The 16,672-nt window shown below is 45.9% G+C and overlaps 1 protein-coding gene across 1 annotated transcript in view; it reads right to left on the bottom strand.

Moving 5' to 3' along the window:
* LOC147583831 (complement C3-like) overlaps positions 1-16,672 on the bottom strand; it is a 45,206-nt gene that overhangs the window by 21,502 nt on the left and 7,032 nt on the right. The window contains exons 12-19 of the mRNA XM_086699302.1: positions 16,070-16,279; positions 15,748-15,954; positions 15,260-15,415; positions 14,843-14,972; positions 14,497-14,568; positions 14,151-14,333; positions 2,202-2,310; positions 1,831-1,916 (exon numbers count right to left, since the gene is read on the bottom strand). Coding sequence (XP_086555428.1) covers positions 1,831-1,916; positions 2,202-2,310; positions 14,151-14,333; positions 14,497-14,568; positions 14,843-14,972; positions 15,260-15,415; positions 15,748-15,954; positions 16,070-16,279 — 1,153 coding nt within the window. The remainder of the gene's footprint in view (positions 1-1,830; positions 1,917-2,201; positions 2,311-14,150; positions 14,334-14,496; positions 14,569-14,842; positions 14,973-15,259; positions 15,416-15,747; positions 15,955-16,069; positions 16,280-16,672) is intronic.

Here is a 16,672-nt window from a genome sequence, read left to right as displayed (position 1 = left end):
TACAAAAATAAAATATGTTTGGCTTCAATAATGACTCACACTCATCGAACATCTGTAATGTGCCAGGCACCATTTTAAGGGCTCCACACGTATTAACTCAAAAAACTCTCCGCACAACACTTTGAGTGGCTACTATTTGTATTATGCCTGTTTTATGGATGCACACAGAGAGGGTGAGTAACTTGACTCAGGCCACACAGCTGCCTAGCGGACGACCTGGGATTTGAATCCAGGCATTTAAGCTTGAGAAGCTCCCTGCTTGTAACTCTGCTGACTCTTTGCATTCATGGTATCTCAGGAGTCTAAAATTTCCAAGTTCCACTGGTAACCATCCTAAAATATAAATTCTGAACCTCTAAGATGGCGTTCCTTAAAGGTTCATCCCCTGGTGATCTTGGGCAAGTGACCTGCCTTCCCTAGCTTCAGTATCCTCATTTGTCGGAGAATAAATGTACCAACCTCAGAGGGTTCTTGTGAGCACTGAATGAGATAATGTGTTGGGAGTCAAAAATGGTACCAGGTAAAGGGCGTCTGGGTGGCTCAGTCAATAAGCATCTGACTCTTAGTTTCGGCTCAGGTCATGATCTCGGGGTCTCGTGAGTTCGAGCCCTGCATTGGCCGGTAGCTCAGAGCCTACTTGGGATTCTCTCTCTCTCCCCGTCTCTCTGCCCCTTCCCTATTCACGCTGTATCTCTCTCTTAAAATAAATAAATAAACTTAAAAAAAAAATTGTACCTGGTAAAACACAGCGTCCAACATGAGGCTCAAACTCATGAACCGTGAGATCATGATTGGAGCCTAGTTCAGACACTTAACAGACAGAGCAACCCCAGCCCCCTAACATACCTCCCTTTTAATGTTTCAATATTTTTTCACCTACTTTAATGCTCAGCGAAAAAATTAACCTTTAAAATGTACCTAAATCAGGCATGGGGGGGGGGAGGGGCACACACATTTTCCGTCTTGCCTCAAACTCCGTGATGGCTCAGCTCAGTGCTGGCTTCTATTTACAATGGAGATATTTTGTTCATCATGGTTTTTTTTTTTTTTTTTTTTTTTTGCATTCACGTTGATTTTTTCAAAATGATCACATGAAAGTATCACACATCTGCCTTAAAATTAGTGCCTCCCTCTCCTCACCCTGCTCCAAGGCCTGCCTGAGACCACCCCCATTAGGCCAGGGCTCCCCAGCTCCCTGTGGTGGGCCTCCTACCCCCTGGTTACCTTTTTTTTTTTTTTTGCCAAGTTTCACAATCTGGCCGCCAATGTGCCAATCATACATTTCATCCTGCTACCTCCTTCATATTTTAATGGATTCACCCATCACCCTGTCAACACCACCCCTTAAGCGTGTTTGTTGTTGCAAATTATTCTGTATGATAGTACAATGGTAGACATATGTCCTTATATCTGTGTCCAAACCTGTAGATCGTACAACACTGAGAGTGAACGCTCATGTCAATGATGAACTTGGGGTGACGATAGGCGTGTCAGTGTCACGAATACGCCATGCTGGTGAGGGATGCTGATAGTGCATGTCTGCGCGAGGGAGACTGTGTGCGTCGGGGGTGGGTAGACTGGATGTATGTGGGAACTCTCTGTACCTTCCCCTCAATTTTGCTGTCAACCTAAAACTGCTCTCGAAAGAAAATCTATTTACAAAAGGTGCTGACTCGTCACCCACAGAGCAGGATCTGACACCCCCACTTGTCACCTGGGAGCAGTGTGTCAGCCACCAAGAAACAGGGGATCTCTCTGGATGGGATGAGAAAATGCCCAATGGCCCTGGGATCCCTGACTCGTGAGCATGGGGCCACCACCTTCTCTCACCTTTCTTGTTCGACAAGCTCACCGCCAGAATCTCCCAGGTGGTGATGGAGTCTTTCAAAAATATATTCATGATCTTTGTGGAGATTCTGGATGGAGGAGAAGTGGGGATATTAAAAAGAGGCAGGTGTCAGGGGCCTGGGGGGAGAGCTGGTGTGGAGGGGCCCCAAGGGGCAGGTTGGAGGGAGGAGTGGGGGCTGGGCACACAGAGGGAGCCTGACTCTTGATTTTTTTTCTAGGCTGGGTTGTGGGGTTGCCCAGTGATTCCAGAAAAGAGAGGCATGGGGTGCATGCAAACGAAGTGGTCCAGATGGGGCCGCTATAGCAGCTGGCCTGGGGGGGGGGGTTAAGGTGAGGGGGTGTCTCAGCCTTACCCATCTTTCTCAGGTTCACTGAGTTCCTCTATGCGCCACAGCCAGCTCTCAGGGAACTGGCTTCGGGAAATGATTTCCTCTTCCAGGATTATATCCTCATCCAAGTCACCTGGGAGGCACGGGTGAGGAGGAGACAAATCTGGGTTGAGGACAGACCCATTTCTCCACTGTCCCCAGAGATACTTATCTCTAAATGGCTGAAGAGGTTCCTACCAGAAAAACACACCCATAGTTCCATGATGGCCTGGGGAGGGGGGCAGTCATGTTTGTCTTTATTGCTCCTTTCTCCCCAAAAATACCATTAAAAATGACATTTTACAACTGTGTCGGTATAGGGGCAGAAATAGTCCAGGCTAGGACTATTTCCCCCTGCTCTGATTTTCATAGAAATGAAGCATTTGTGTGAGCATCTAAGTAAGCATAGTGTCTCCCAGGCTCCACTCCTGCTACATCTGATGGTTATGGCCCCCAAGCAAACAGGTGGCTCGAGAGACTCCCCAGACCTGTTGGTGACCCCGGGCAATGGGGTGGCCTTTTGAGCAAGCCTGACGCCATCAGCAAGTAGACCAAATGGGGCCAGAATATGGTTCAACCCTGTCTGGGCTTTGCTCAAAACATGAGGGGCAGGTTGTAACATGGCTTTCGGTCTGCCTAATAACAAAGTAGGTGAAATCGACTGATGCCTAAATCCACCCATATTCTGGAATAATCCAACAAAGTGCATGTCAGATACAAACATGCAAGCAACTCTCTGTCTCACCCCCAATCGGCTAAAGAAATTACACAATTTGGGGCACCTGGGTGGCTCAGTCAGTTGAGTGTGCGACTTCTGCTCTGGTCATGATCTCATGGTTGGTGAGTTTGAGACTTTCACCAGGCTTGCTGCTGTCACTATGAGCCTGCTTGGGATCCTCTGTCCCCCTGTCTCTGCCCCTTCCCTGCTTGCATGCACACACACTTTCTCTCTCTCTCAAAAAAACACATTAAAACAGAAAAGACTGGAGTCAAGATGGCAGAGAAGTAGTGGGACAAGGATTTTCCTGGTCCCTCAAACACAGCTGTATTGAGGTCAGAACACTTGGAACACCCAGGAAATAGGTCTGGGGAGTGATAGAAACATCTCCACAGGTGGAAGGAGACAGCTTGGCAGGACTGAGGTGCATGTATGTGGATTGGGAGAGATAAAACGGGCAGCATAGGCATGGAGGGGAGGGGACCCCTTCTGTGGAGACACAAAAGGGAGAGAAAGAGGCTGTAAGAGTATGGCATTGTGTTCGGACGAGAGAAAAACATCTCTGGACCATGGAGGGGGAATGAGAAATATGGAGAGTGCCAGTTTGTACTTTGCAAAGTCTCAGGAGTTGAAGATTAGAGTTTTCAGGGGTGCAAGACTTTCTCTTGCAGCTTGCAGTGTGCACATGCCTCGTGGAGAGGGAGCCAGCCCCGGGGCCCAGTAGCGATCTCAGGGGTGACTGGGAGAGAGCAGTCCCCACCCTGGAGTACTGTGGGAAGAGGGTTTAGTGCCACCCCAAGGAAAAAAGACCCTGCAGGCATCAGCCGTGTAGGCTGGGCAGAATGGTGCTACCCCAGAACCGAGTCTGTGAGGTATGGGATTCTTTAAGGCATCTTGTTTTGAATCCCATCTGAGCATCTAGGAGGTGCAGGAGACTGTGGAACAGGACAAGCTGGCCCCCACTCTCCCTGCACTCCTCTATGAGGACAGTCTGAACAGCATGGTTTGAGACACTTTTCTCCCCATCACCAACATGGTGGGGCTTCAGGGAACAGGACAGCAGCCCCCAGTGGAGGCAGGACCGGTTTACAACAAACCCCGCCCCTCCATGCCTGGTAACAGCTTAAATACTGGAGCAGGACTGACCCTGACCAGGCCAGACAGCCTCTCCTCCAGACCAGCACAGCCAGCGGTCCTGAGCACCAACAGGCAGCTGTCCTGCAGTTTTCTATGTTAGTCCATTTTGTTTTGTTTTTCTTTTTCTCTTTTCTTTTCTTTCATTTTTTCTCTTTTCCCTTCTTTTTACCTTCCTCTTTTTATTTCCTTTGGAATCACGATCATATTTTCTGATTTGACTTTTGGTCAAGTCTCTCTCTCTCTCTCTCTCTCTCTCTATATATATATATATATATACACCCCACCTAGTTTCATTCTCCATTCTGTTTGTTTGTTTGTTTGTTTGTTTAGTCAGGCATTTTTCTCTATTGTTTTTACACCTTTTCTGTATCTCTTTATTAATTTCCCCCCTCTCTCTCTGGGTTAAGCCATATAGTTTCTTTGATTCTCTGCCTGGTCTTTTTTTTCTGACCCTTTCATTTTTTTATTTGTATGGGAATCAGGCTTCCCTCACCTTTCCTTTTTCCAGGGCTCCTTCAGTGAACAAATCAAAACACCCCTGGTGGAAGGTCCAAACCATCACCACTATGAGCAGTGGGACAGAACAGCCAAATATGCAACAGAGTGCATGATCACACTCCACAAACACTTCTGGAAGTCCCAGGACCTATTCTTAATATAGTACGACTTGCAGGTGCAGGACACATAACAAGCTATTAAAACGTGCAAAAATCAGAAACCTAGCCAAAATGATGAAATGGAAGACCTCTCCTCATGAGAAATTCCAGGAATAAATGACAGGCAGATAACTGCTCAAAAAAGATATAAACAATATATCTGAACAAGAATTTAGAATAACAGTCATGAGACTGATAGCTGGGCTTGAAAAAAGCATAGGAGACACCAGGGAATCTATTGTTGCAGAGATCAAAGACCTATGAAATAATCAAGAAGAATTAAGAAATGTTGTAAATGAGATGCAAAATAACCCAGCTGCAGTGACAGCAAGGATGGAAGAAGTCGAAGAGAGAATAAGTGAAATAGAAGACAAAATTAATGGAAAATGATGAAGCTGAAAAAAGGAGGGCAAGGAAATTACTAGACCATGAGGGGAGATTTAGAGACCTAAGTGATTCTGTGAAATGAAATAATAACTGTATCATAGGAGTTCTGGAAGAAGAAGAGAGAAGGAAAGGGGCAGAAGGTTTATGTGAACAAATTATAGCTGAGAACTTCCCTCATCTGGGGAAGGAAACAGGCATCCAAGTGCTAGAGGCACAGAGAACTCCCTTCAAAATCAACAAAAAATGACATATCATAGTGAAACTGCAAAATACAAAAATAAAGAGAGAATTATGAAAGCAGCTAGGGGAAAACGGGCCTTAACCTACAAGGGTAGACACATAAGGGTAGTGGCAGACCTGTCCACTGAAACTTGGCAGGCCAGAAGCGAGTGGCAGGAAACATTCAATGTGCTGAAGAGCAAAACTAGGCAACCAAGAATCCTTCATCCAGGAAGGCTGCCATTCAGAATAGAAGGAGAGATAAAGGCTTTCCCAGACAAACAAAAACTGAAGGAGTTTGTGACCACTAAACCAGCCCTGCAGGAGAGCGTAAGGGGGACTCTGTGAGTGGAAAGCAGCAATGACTACAAGGGACCAGAGACATCACCATAAGCACAAAACCTGCAGATAACACAATGGCAGTAAATCCATACCTTTCAATAATCACTCTCAATGTAAATGGACTAAATGCCCCAATCAAAAGACACAGGGTATCAGAATGGATAAAAAAAAAAATAAGATCCATCTATATGTTGCCTACAAGAAACTCATTTTAGACCTGAGAACACCTGCAGATTGAGAGTGAGGGGATGGAGAACCATCTATCATGCCATTGGACATCAAAAGATAGCTGGAGTAGCCATACTTATACCAGACGAACTAGATTTTAACACAAAGACTGTAACAAGAGATGAAGAAAGCCATTATATCATAACTGAGGGGTCCATCATCAAGAAGAGCTAACAATTGTAAATATTTATGCCCCCAACATGAGAGCACCCAAATATATAAATCAACTAATCACAAATATAAATAAATGTATAGATAATAATACCGTGATTGCAGGGGACTTTAATACTCCACTTGCTGCAATGGACAGACCATCTAGTCAGAAAATCAATAAGGACACAATGGCTCTGAATGACACATTGGACCAGATGGACTTAACGTATATTCAGAAGTTTTCATCCAAAACAGCAGAATACACATTCTTCTCGAGGGCATATGGAACATTCTTGAAAATAGATCACATACTGGGTCACAAAACAGCCCTCAACAAGTATAAAAGGATTGAGATCATACCATGCCTATTTTCAGATCACAACACTATGAAACTTGGTATCAACCACAAGAAAAAATTTGGAAATCCCCTTAATACATGCATATTAAAGAACATCCTACTAAAGCATGAATGGGTCAACCATGAAATTAAAGAAGAAATCAAAACATGTATGGAAGCAAATGAAAATGAACACACAGCAGTCCAAAGCCTTTGGGATTCAGCAAAGGCAGTTCTAAAAGGACAATACATTGCAATTCAGGCCTGTCTCAAGAAGCAAGAAAGGTCCCCAATATATAACCTAACCTCACATCTAAAGGAACTAGAAGGGCAGCAGCAAAGAAAGCCCAAGGTCAGGGGCGCCTGGGTGGCGCAGTCGGTTGAGCGTCCGACTTCAGCCAGGTCACGATCTCGTGGTCCGGGAGTTCGAGCCCCGTGTCAGGCTCTGGGCTGATGGCTCAGAGCCTGGAGCCTGTTTCCGATTCTGTGTCTCCCTCTCTCTCTGCCCCTCGCCCGTTCATGCTCTGTCTCTCTCTGTCCCAAAAATAAATAAACGTTGAAAAAAAATTAAAAAAAAAAAAAAGAAAGCCCAAGGTCAGCAGCAGAATAGAAATAATAAAGATTAGAGCAGAAATAAACAATAAAGAATTTTAAAAACCCAGAAGAATCTGAGAGATGGTTTTTGGAAAGAATAAAGAATGTTGATAACCCCTAACCAGACTTCTCAAAAAGAAAATAGAGAGAGGACCAAAATAGATAAAATCACAAATGAAAGAGGAGAGATCAAAACAAACACCACAGAAATACATACAATTTTTTGAGACTATGATGAAAAATTATGTGCAAACAAACTGGACACCCTGGAAGAACTGGACAAATTCCTAGACACACACACACTACCAAAATTCAAAAGGGAAGAAATAGAAAATTTGAACGGACCCATAACCAATGAAGAAATTGAATCCGTTATCAAAAATCTCTCAACAAGTAAGAGTCCTGGGCCAGATGCCTTCCCAGGGGAATTCTACCAGACATTTAAAGTAGCATTCATACCTATTCTTCTCAGGATGTTCCAAAAAATATAAACAGAAGGAAAGTTTCCAGACTCGTTCTATGAAGCCAAAATTACCTTGATTACAAAACCAGACAAAGACCCCACTAAAAAAGAGAATTACAGGCAACCATCCTTGATGAACATGGATGCAAAAATTCTCAACCAGATACTAACAAATCGAATTCAATAGTATATTAATAGAATTCTTCACCATGATCAAGTGGAATTCATTCCTGGGCTGCAGGGCTGGCTCAATATTTGCAAATCAATCAATGTGATATATCACATTAATAGAAGAAAGGATAAGAACCATAGGATCCTGTCAATAGGTGCAGAAAAAAACATTTGACAAAATACAACATCCTTTCTTAATAAAAACCCTCAAGAAAGTCGGGATATTAGGAATATACCTTAACATCATAAAAGCCATAAATGAAAAGCCCACAGCTAATGTCATTCTCAATGGGGAAAAACAGAACTTTCCCTCTGAGATCGGGAACATGACAGGGCTGTCCACTCTCACACTGTTATTTTTTTTTTAATTTTTTTTTTCAACGTTTATTTTTATTTTTGGGACAGAGAGAGACAGAGCATGAACGGAGGAGGGGCAGAGAGAGAGGGAGACACAGAATCGGAAACAGGCTCCAGGCTCTGAGCCATCAGCCCAGAGCCTGACGCGGGGCTCGAACTCACGGACCGCGAGATCGTGACCTGGCTGAAGTCGGACGCTTAACCGACTGCGCCACCCAGGCGCCCCTCACACTGTTATTTAACATAGTGTTGGAAGTCCGAGCCTCAGCAATCAGGCAACAAAACGAAGTAAAAAGTATCCAAATTGACAAGAAGAAGTCAAACTTTCACTCTTCACAAATGACAAGAAACTCTACCGAAGAGTCCACCTAAAACTGCTGGAACTGATACATGAATTCAGGAAAGTCACAGGATACAAAATCAACGTATAGAAATTGGTTGCATTTCTATACACAAATAATGAAGTAACAGAAAGAAGAATCAAGGAATATATTCCATTTACAATTGCACCAAGAATTATAAAATACATAGAAACAAACCTAACCAAAGATGTAAAAGATCTGCACACTGAAAACCATAGAAATCTTATGAAAGAACTAGAAAAAGACACAAAGAAATGGAAAAACATTCCATGCTCATGGATTGGAAGAGTAAGTATTGTTAAAACGTCGATACTACCCAAAGTAATCTACACATTCACTGCAATCCCAATGAAAATAGCACCAGCATTCTTCACAGAGCTAGAACAAACAATCCTAAAATTTAAAAAAAAATTTTCTTTTAACGTTTATTTATGAGACAGAGAGAGACAGAGCATGAACAAGGGAGGGGCAGAGAGAGAGGGAGACACAGAATCTGAAACAGGCTCCAGGCTCTAAGCTGTCAGCACAGAGCCCGATGCGGGGCTCGAACTCACGGACTGTGAGATCATGACCTGAGCCGAAGTTGGACGCTTAACCGACCAAGCCACCCAGGCGCCCCTAAAATTTTTATGAAACCACAAAAGAACCCAAATACTAAAGCAATGTTGAAAAAGAGAACCAAAGCTGGAGGCATCACCATCCTGGATTTTAGCCTATATTACAAAGTTGTAATCATCAAGACAGTATGGTATTGGCACAAAAACACATAGACCAATGGAACAGAATAGAGAGCCCAGAAATGCACCCACAAGTATATAGCCAACTAATATTTGACAACAGGAAAGAGTATCCAATGGAAAAAAGACAGTCTCTTTAGCAAATGGTGCTGGGAGAACTGGACAGCAACATGCAGAAGAATGAACCTGGACCACTTTCTTACACCATACACAAAAATAAATTGAAAATGGATGAAAGACCTAAGTGTGAGACAGGAAACCAGCAAGATCCTACAGGAGAAAACAGGCAACAACCTCTTTGTCTTCACCTGCAGGAACTTCTTACTTAACATGTCTCCAAAGGCAAGGGAAATAAAGGAAAAATGAACTGTTTGGGACCTCATCAGGATAAAAAGCTCCTGCATAGCATAGGAAACAATCGACAAAACTAAAAGGCAACTGATGGACTGGGAGAAGATATTTGCAAATGACATAACGGATGAAGGGTTAGTTAGTATACAAAATCTATAAACAACTTACCAAACTCAACACCCAGAAAACAAATAATCCAGTGAAGAAATGGGCAGAAAACATGCATAGACACTTTTCCAAAGAAGACATCCAGATGGTAAACAGACACATGACAAGATGCTCGACATCACTCATCATCAGGGAAATACAAACCAAAAACACATTGAGATACCCCCTCACACTGGTCAGAGTGGCTAAAAGTAACAACTCAGGAAACAACAGATGTTGGTGAGGATGTGGAGAAAGGGGAACCCTCTTGCACTGTTGGTGGGAATACAAACTGGTGTAGCCACTCTGGAAAACAGTGTGGAGGTCCCTCAAAAAATCAAAATTAGATTTTGTGTGTTTTTTGGGGGGTGATGGTGGAGGGCGTGCTAGCCTTCCAGCTAAAAGAATTCAGAAATATGTGTCCCCTTTGGCGATGTCTGCCTTTAATAGGTGACTGCACATTTCTAAGCAAAAAATAAATAAATTAATTAAATTAAATTAAATTAAATTAAATTAAATTAATAAAATAAAAATAAAAATATGAGTGTACATGAAAAGTATGTGTTACCATATAAGGATCCATACCTGCTGTCATAAAGGCTACATAAAAATTGATTTGGAGGAAATTTTCCCTTGGCTTTAATTTTGCCCTGATCTGATAGCAGAAAGAGGTTTAGAAATGGACTATCCAGGACTAAGGAGGAACTTTACAGTGGAGAGACCCAGCAGACAGCGCCTTAATCACGTGATCAAGACTCACAGCACCAACAATGGGACAAATCGATGTCTTTGGGCTCCCGACATGATGCACTGAGAATCCATAGTGTCTCTCCTGTGACAGTGCTGCCCCCAAATGCAAAACCTGGATGTCATTACGAGGAAGCATGGAGCCAACCCAAACCGTGGGACAGCCCCCCAAATAGCCGGACGTGAAAGTCACTCAAGACGGCTGTGCTGCCAGGGGTTGAGCAGATCCAAGGACACTAAGGAGACCCCACCAGTAAATACGACGTCTGTTCCTGCACAGATCCTTTTCCTATAAAGGATCCAAGCCAAACCAGACCAGACCAAACCAAAGGGAAACCACTGGCCAGCCTGAACGGGGCTGGAGGTTTTGGTGGTGGTAACAAGTCAACATTAACGTCCTAATATTGATGCCTGTGCTGTGGTTTTGTGGGAGAATATCTTTGCTTCTAGAAATTCCACACGGAGCTAATTAGGGGCCTCAATGGTGCGGCCTCAAATGATTCAGAGGGATAAAAGGTTTTTATGCCCATTTCTCCTTTTTCTGCTTGAGTCTAAAGATTTTTTAAAAAAATGATTATGTTTGCTTGGATCGGGCAGACTGCCGCTTATGGCATTTCCCCATCTTCCTTAGTTTTTAAGCAAAGGGGTTCTGTTTTGTGACTTTTCATCCTGTGATTGATAAGATAACTTCCCTCGGTTTCAAGAGCCACTCACACTGGCCTTTGTTCTCAGAACCCAATTTGGACAACACAATTTCTGGTCCCCCATGAAAACGATGGGATGTGCAAAAGAAGCGTTCAAATGGCCAGTGAGAAGGGTCAGTGCAGCAACCACCACTCTGCACACAGTGGTTAAAAAGAGCAATGAAGTGACAGAAAGAGAAATCAGGGAATCAATCCCATTTACAGTTGCACAAAAAACCATAAAATACCTAGGAATAAATCTAACCAAAGAGGTGAAAAATCTATACACTGAAAACTATAGAAAACTTATGAAAGAAATTGAAGAAGACACAAAAAAAATGGAAAAAAGATTCCATGCTCCTGGATAGAAAGAATAAATATTGTTAAAATGTCAATACTACCCAAAGCAATCTTCATATTGAATGCAGTCCCTATCAAAATAACACCAGCATTTTTCACAGAGCTAGAACAAATAATCCTAAAATTTGTATGGAACCAGAAAAGACCCCGAATAGCCAAAGCGATCTTGAAAAAGAAAACCAAAGCAGGAGGCATCACAATCCCAGACTTCAAGCTATACTACAAAGCTGTAATCATTAAGACAGTATGGTACTGGCACAAGAACAGACACTCAGATCAATGGAACAGAATAGAGAACCCAGAAATGGACCCACAAATGTATGGCCAACTAATCTTTGACAAAGCAGGAAAGAATATCCAGTGGAATAAAGACAGTTTCTTCAGCAAGTGGTGCTGGGAAGACTGGACAGCAACAACCAGAAAAATGAACCTCGACCACTTTCTTACACCACACACAAAAATAAACTCAAAATGGGTGAAAGACCTAAATAAGACAGGAAGGCATCAAATCCTAGAGGAGAAAGCAGGCAAAAACCTCTTTGACCTCAGCTGCAGCAACTTCTTACTCAACACGTCTCTAGAGGCAAGGGAAACAAAAGCAAAAATGAACTACTATTATAAAAAGCTTCTGCACAGCGAAGGAAACAATCAGCAAAACTAAAAGGCAACCAACAGAATGGGAGAAGATATTTGCAAATGACATATCAGATAAAGGGTTAGTATCCAAAATCTACAAAGAACTTCTCAAACTCAATATCCAAAAAACAAATAATCCAGTGAAGAAATGGGCAAAAGACATGAATAGACACTTCTCCAAAGAAGACAGATGGCCAACCCACCCATGAAAAGATGCTCAACATCACTCATCATCAGGGAAATACAAATCAAAAACCACAATGAGATATCATCTTACACCTGTCAGAACGGCTAACATTAACAACTCTGGCAACAACAGATGTTGGCAAGGATGCGGAGAAAGAGGATCTCTTTTGCATTGTTGGTGGGATTGCAAGCTGGTGCAGCCACTCTGGAAAACAGTATGGAGGTTCCTCAAAAAACTAAAAACAGAACTACCCTACAACCCAGCAATTGCATTACTAGGCATTTATCCAAGGGATAGAGGTGTGCTGTTTCGAAGGGACACATGCATCCCAATGTTTATAGCAGCACTATCAACAATAGCCAGAATATGGAAACAGCCCAAATGTCCATCGATGGATGAATGGATAAAGAAAACGTGGTATGCATGTATATACATATATATGTATATATATATGTATATGTATATATATGTATATATATGAGTGTATATATGTATATATATGTATATGTATGTGTATATATATATATATATATATATATATATATATATATATAATGGAGTATTACTCGGCAATCAAAAATATGAAATCTTGCCATTTGCAACTATGTGGAGGGAACTAAAGGGTATTATGCTAAGCGAAGTTAGAGAAAAACAAATATCACTTCACGCACATGAAGACTTTAAGACACAGAACAGATGAACATAAGGGAAGGGAAGAAAAATAATATAAAACCAGGGAGGGGGACAAACCATAGAGACTCTTAAATATGGAGAACAAACTGAGAGTTACTGGAGGGGTTGTGGGAGGGAGGATGGGCTAAATGGGTAAGAGGCATTAAGGAATCTACTCCTGAAATCATTGTTGCACTATATGCTAACTAATTTGGATGTAAATTAAAAAAAAAATAAAAGAAAAAGAAAGAAAGAAAGAGCAATCTGGACAGGGCGGGCCGAGAGGGAATCTGCCAGGGGGACCCTCACGACAGGGGCCATGCTGCCCGTGGTGCGGGGGGGGGCTCTCTGTGGGCTTGGTTTCCACTGCACCCATCCTAGCAGAAAGGCCTTTCTCTACATAAGACACATCAAAAAGCATTTTTAAAAAGCAGACATCAGGCCTCACTGGGCTCAAAGGCTCTGAGCAAATGGCAGGTAGGATTCCCACCAGTTCTGTCAGGGCCGCCTTGTGGTGGGGACCACTCTGGTTCTGCTTTCAATGGGCTTCTTGGAAGAGAAATTTCTCTTGGCTTAAGATTTATTTGGCCCGAGATGTAAAGTTTCAAGTGTGCACATGTTTTGTCTTATCCAGAACTGAATGAATGAATGAATGAATGAATGAATGAATGAATTAGTGAATGAATGAATGAATGAGGGAGGGAGGGAATGAATGAATGAAAACAAATCAACAGATGTTGTTAGGCATTGAGTTAGGCACCTCTTTGGAAAGCAACGTAAATGAGTTTTCTTTGGTAAAGGCAGGCTAAAAACTCATCTCAGACAGAAACAACTTCCCCCCTCAGACAGGCCCTCCTTCCTCCACAGAAGGGTACACATGCCCCTCTCAGACAGGTGGACCCTCTCCCCTTAGATAGGCCCTCCCCTTCAGACAGGCCCTCCTCCCCCCTCAGACACAAGCATCCTTCCACCCAAACAGGCCCCTTCCCCCCTCAGATAGGTTCTCCTCCCTCAAACAGGCCCTCCTCCTTCTCACTGAGCCTCAACACTCTGACCTGGGCCTCCTCCCTCAGACCAGGCCCTCTCCCCTTTAAGGGAGCCTCCCCACTCAGACCATCCCCTCACCCCTCAAGCCTGATCGAGGCTTGATTGAGCCTCCCCATTCTGGCCAGCCTCCCTGCTCAGACCATGCCCTCCTCCCTCGGAGCAAGCCCTCTCCCATCAGACCAGGCCCTCCTCGCTCTGACCGAGCTTCCCCCCTCTGGCTGGCCCACAGGCAGGTGGACTCACTCTGGGTCAGGCCCAGGGGGGCACTGTCGGTACTGCCGATGCGGTTGCAACAGTCCAGGAAGGCCTTCACGCACGAGGCCTCGTGCTGGACGAACCCGGCCCTGCGCTCGCACGAGAACTTCGTGGGGTTCTCCCGCATGCCATGTTCACAGCACTTGCGCAGCTGCTTTGGGTACTGACCCGCTGTGTGGACACGACACCGGTCAGGGCCTCAGCCGGGACCTCAAAGCAGGAGGAGCTCAGGGCGGACCAAGGGTAGGACGTCCCCAGGGCCCGGCCCTGCCCTCCTCCCTCCTGGGCCGGATCCCAGATGGGCAGGGTTTGGAGGAAGGGTGGGGGCCCCCACCTTTGTCCATCCTCTTCTCTGTGAGCATCACCGAGCGGCGGCGCCAGGCATCAGGTTTGGGGCACTCGGGATCTGAGGGGAGGGCACACGCGAACAAGGTGGGTTAAGCGTCAACTGAGGGTCCCCGATGTACTCCTCTCAGTAGCCGTGAAGGAGGGGTGTTGCTGCTCCCATTTGACAGATGAGGAAACTGAGGCTCAGCGGGCAGTGATTCACTAGGTGGGGGCTGGGGCAGGACTTGAACCCAGGGCCCCCACCTGCTCTCAGCATCTGAGGACCTCAGAACAGTGCCCTCCATCTGCTCTCAGCATCGGGGGTGGAGGCCCCACCCCTCCCCGGCCCTCACCTGTCCTATCCGGGGTCTGCAGGTTTTTGTTGGTCTGGAAGGCCAGCCCTGCGTCCGTGAAGACGCCGGCATAGTCCTTCCCGCTACCTGGAGTGCAGCCGATGTCAGCCTTCTCTACCACGTTCCAGATCTGCGGGAGGGCAGGGGTCACCAGGCTGACATGTCCGACAGCCCCTCCGTTCTGGTCCCAGACCCCTCTCAGAGCTGTGTGCACAGCCCCCGCCAACCACCCCCAGCGCGGACTCCTCCATCTACGCTCCCACCCGCGGCCTTCACTTCCGCGCCACGTCTGTGTCCCTCCCAGCCTCTGTCCCGCCCACGCCTAGCCCCACTTCCGGTTCCCTTCTGAGCGCCACCTGAGCCTCAGCCCCACGCCACCCCTTTGCTTCCGCCACACCCCAGCGGTACGGGGCGCACCTTGCTCTGAGTTAACCTATTCCTGTTCATCACGAACGCGCCCTTGTCCACTGCCACGAGCCCCACTCGGGACCCCCGGTCACCCTCGATCTTGATGGTCAAAAGCTGCCCAGGTGGGTACACCTTCTCTTCCTTCTTGCCACCTTTCACCACCAGCTGTTGGCGGGGATGGGGGACACACAGAGGTAGGAGTGAGGGGTCAGCCCTGCCAGGCTGGGTCTCCATCAGCAGTCAGCCCAGGGCAGTGTCCGTGCTGTGCTGGTCAGGAAGGGGCAACGGTGGAGACAGACAGACTGAAGGTGGAAAGGCCAGCAGGGAGGGAGATACTGAGGCTGAAACAGAGGTGGGGAGAGAAGGAGCTGGAAAAGGAGAAGATGGGTCTCGGTTGGGGAACCCACCCAGAAGGCTGGAGAGAGGCAGAGACGGAGCGAGCACTGGCCAGGCGGGGAGTGCCAAGATGGGTGCAGAGGAAGGCTCCGGAAGCTTACCTTGCCCACACAGGAGTCCTTGACATCCACCCACACGGAATCAGCCACCACCTCCCTCTGGCCATTGTTGTTAATGAAGGTGTAATAAGCCACCAGGCGGAAGGAAGGAATGAAGTCCTCAGTGATGGTCAGGGGCATCGCGTACATGTCCTGGCCGGGCTCCCGCGTCTGACGCTCCGCCTTCAACAGCTTCCCTTTGTTCATGATCTGGGGGAGACAGGTTGGCATAAGGAAGAATCAGCAAGGTGGAGGGGGGTGGCCCTGGACTGGGGGTGCTGCAGAAGTAAGGAGGAGGGGTCTGGGATCCTAGGAGGGCACGGACCAGGTAGGTGAAGTAGCGGATGTTGTTCTCCTGGGTGGTGGTGGGGTCAATTCGCAGGTGGAAGTTGACGTTGAGATCTTCCCCTGGCTTGAGCTCCACGCGAGGCACAGAGATGTGCAGGTAGTTATTACTCATGGTGCTGTAGGGTTGGGCGTTCATAGTCCTGTTGGTCTGTCGTGACTCTGGGATACCATCCTTCCTAGTGCTTACCTGGGTGAGGAAAGGGGGATGAATTCTGGCCCCCCAAAGATGTCCACATCCTAATCCCTGGGACCTGGGAATACGGTACCTTCCCTGGCCGAGGGAGTTTGCAAATGGGATTAAGGGTCTGAGGATGGGGAGTCTGTTTTGGATTATCCAGGTGGGTCAAATGTAATCACCGGATCTTTATAATATACCTATGCAGATGGCCAGACTGCTGGTGCAGATAAGATCCCCTCTATACAGATGAAAACCCTCTATGTGAATGGCAGGAAGCCCTGATACAATAAAAGGACCCCACTCCTCACGTGGCAGGATGACCGTGGCAGAGGACAGAGTTCCTCCATGCAAATACAGTCCCCTATCTCCCAGAAGTGGGGCGAGAGGAGGGTGAGGACTCAC

The sequence above is a fragment of the Puma concolor genome, chromosome A2, assembly GCF_028749965.1.
Source record: "Puma concolor isolate L17-30 chromosome A2, mPumCon1.1.hap2, whole genome shotgun sequence".
Classification (NCBI taxonomy): domain Eukaryota; kingdom Metazoa; phylum Chordata; class Mammalia; order Carnivora; family Felidae; genus Puma; species Puma concolor.
This window is presented reverse-complemented; position numbering and strand designations above follow the sequence as displayed.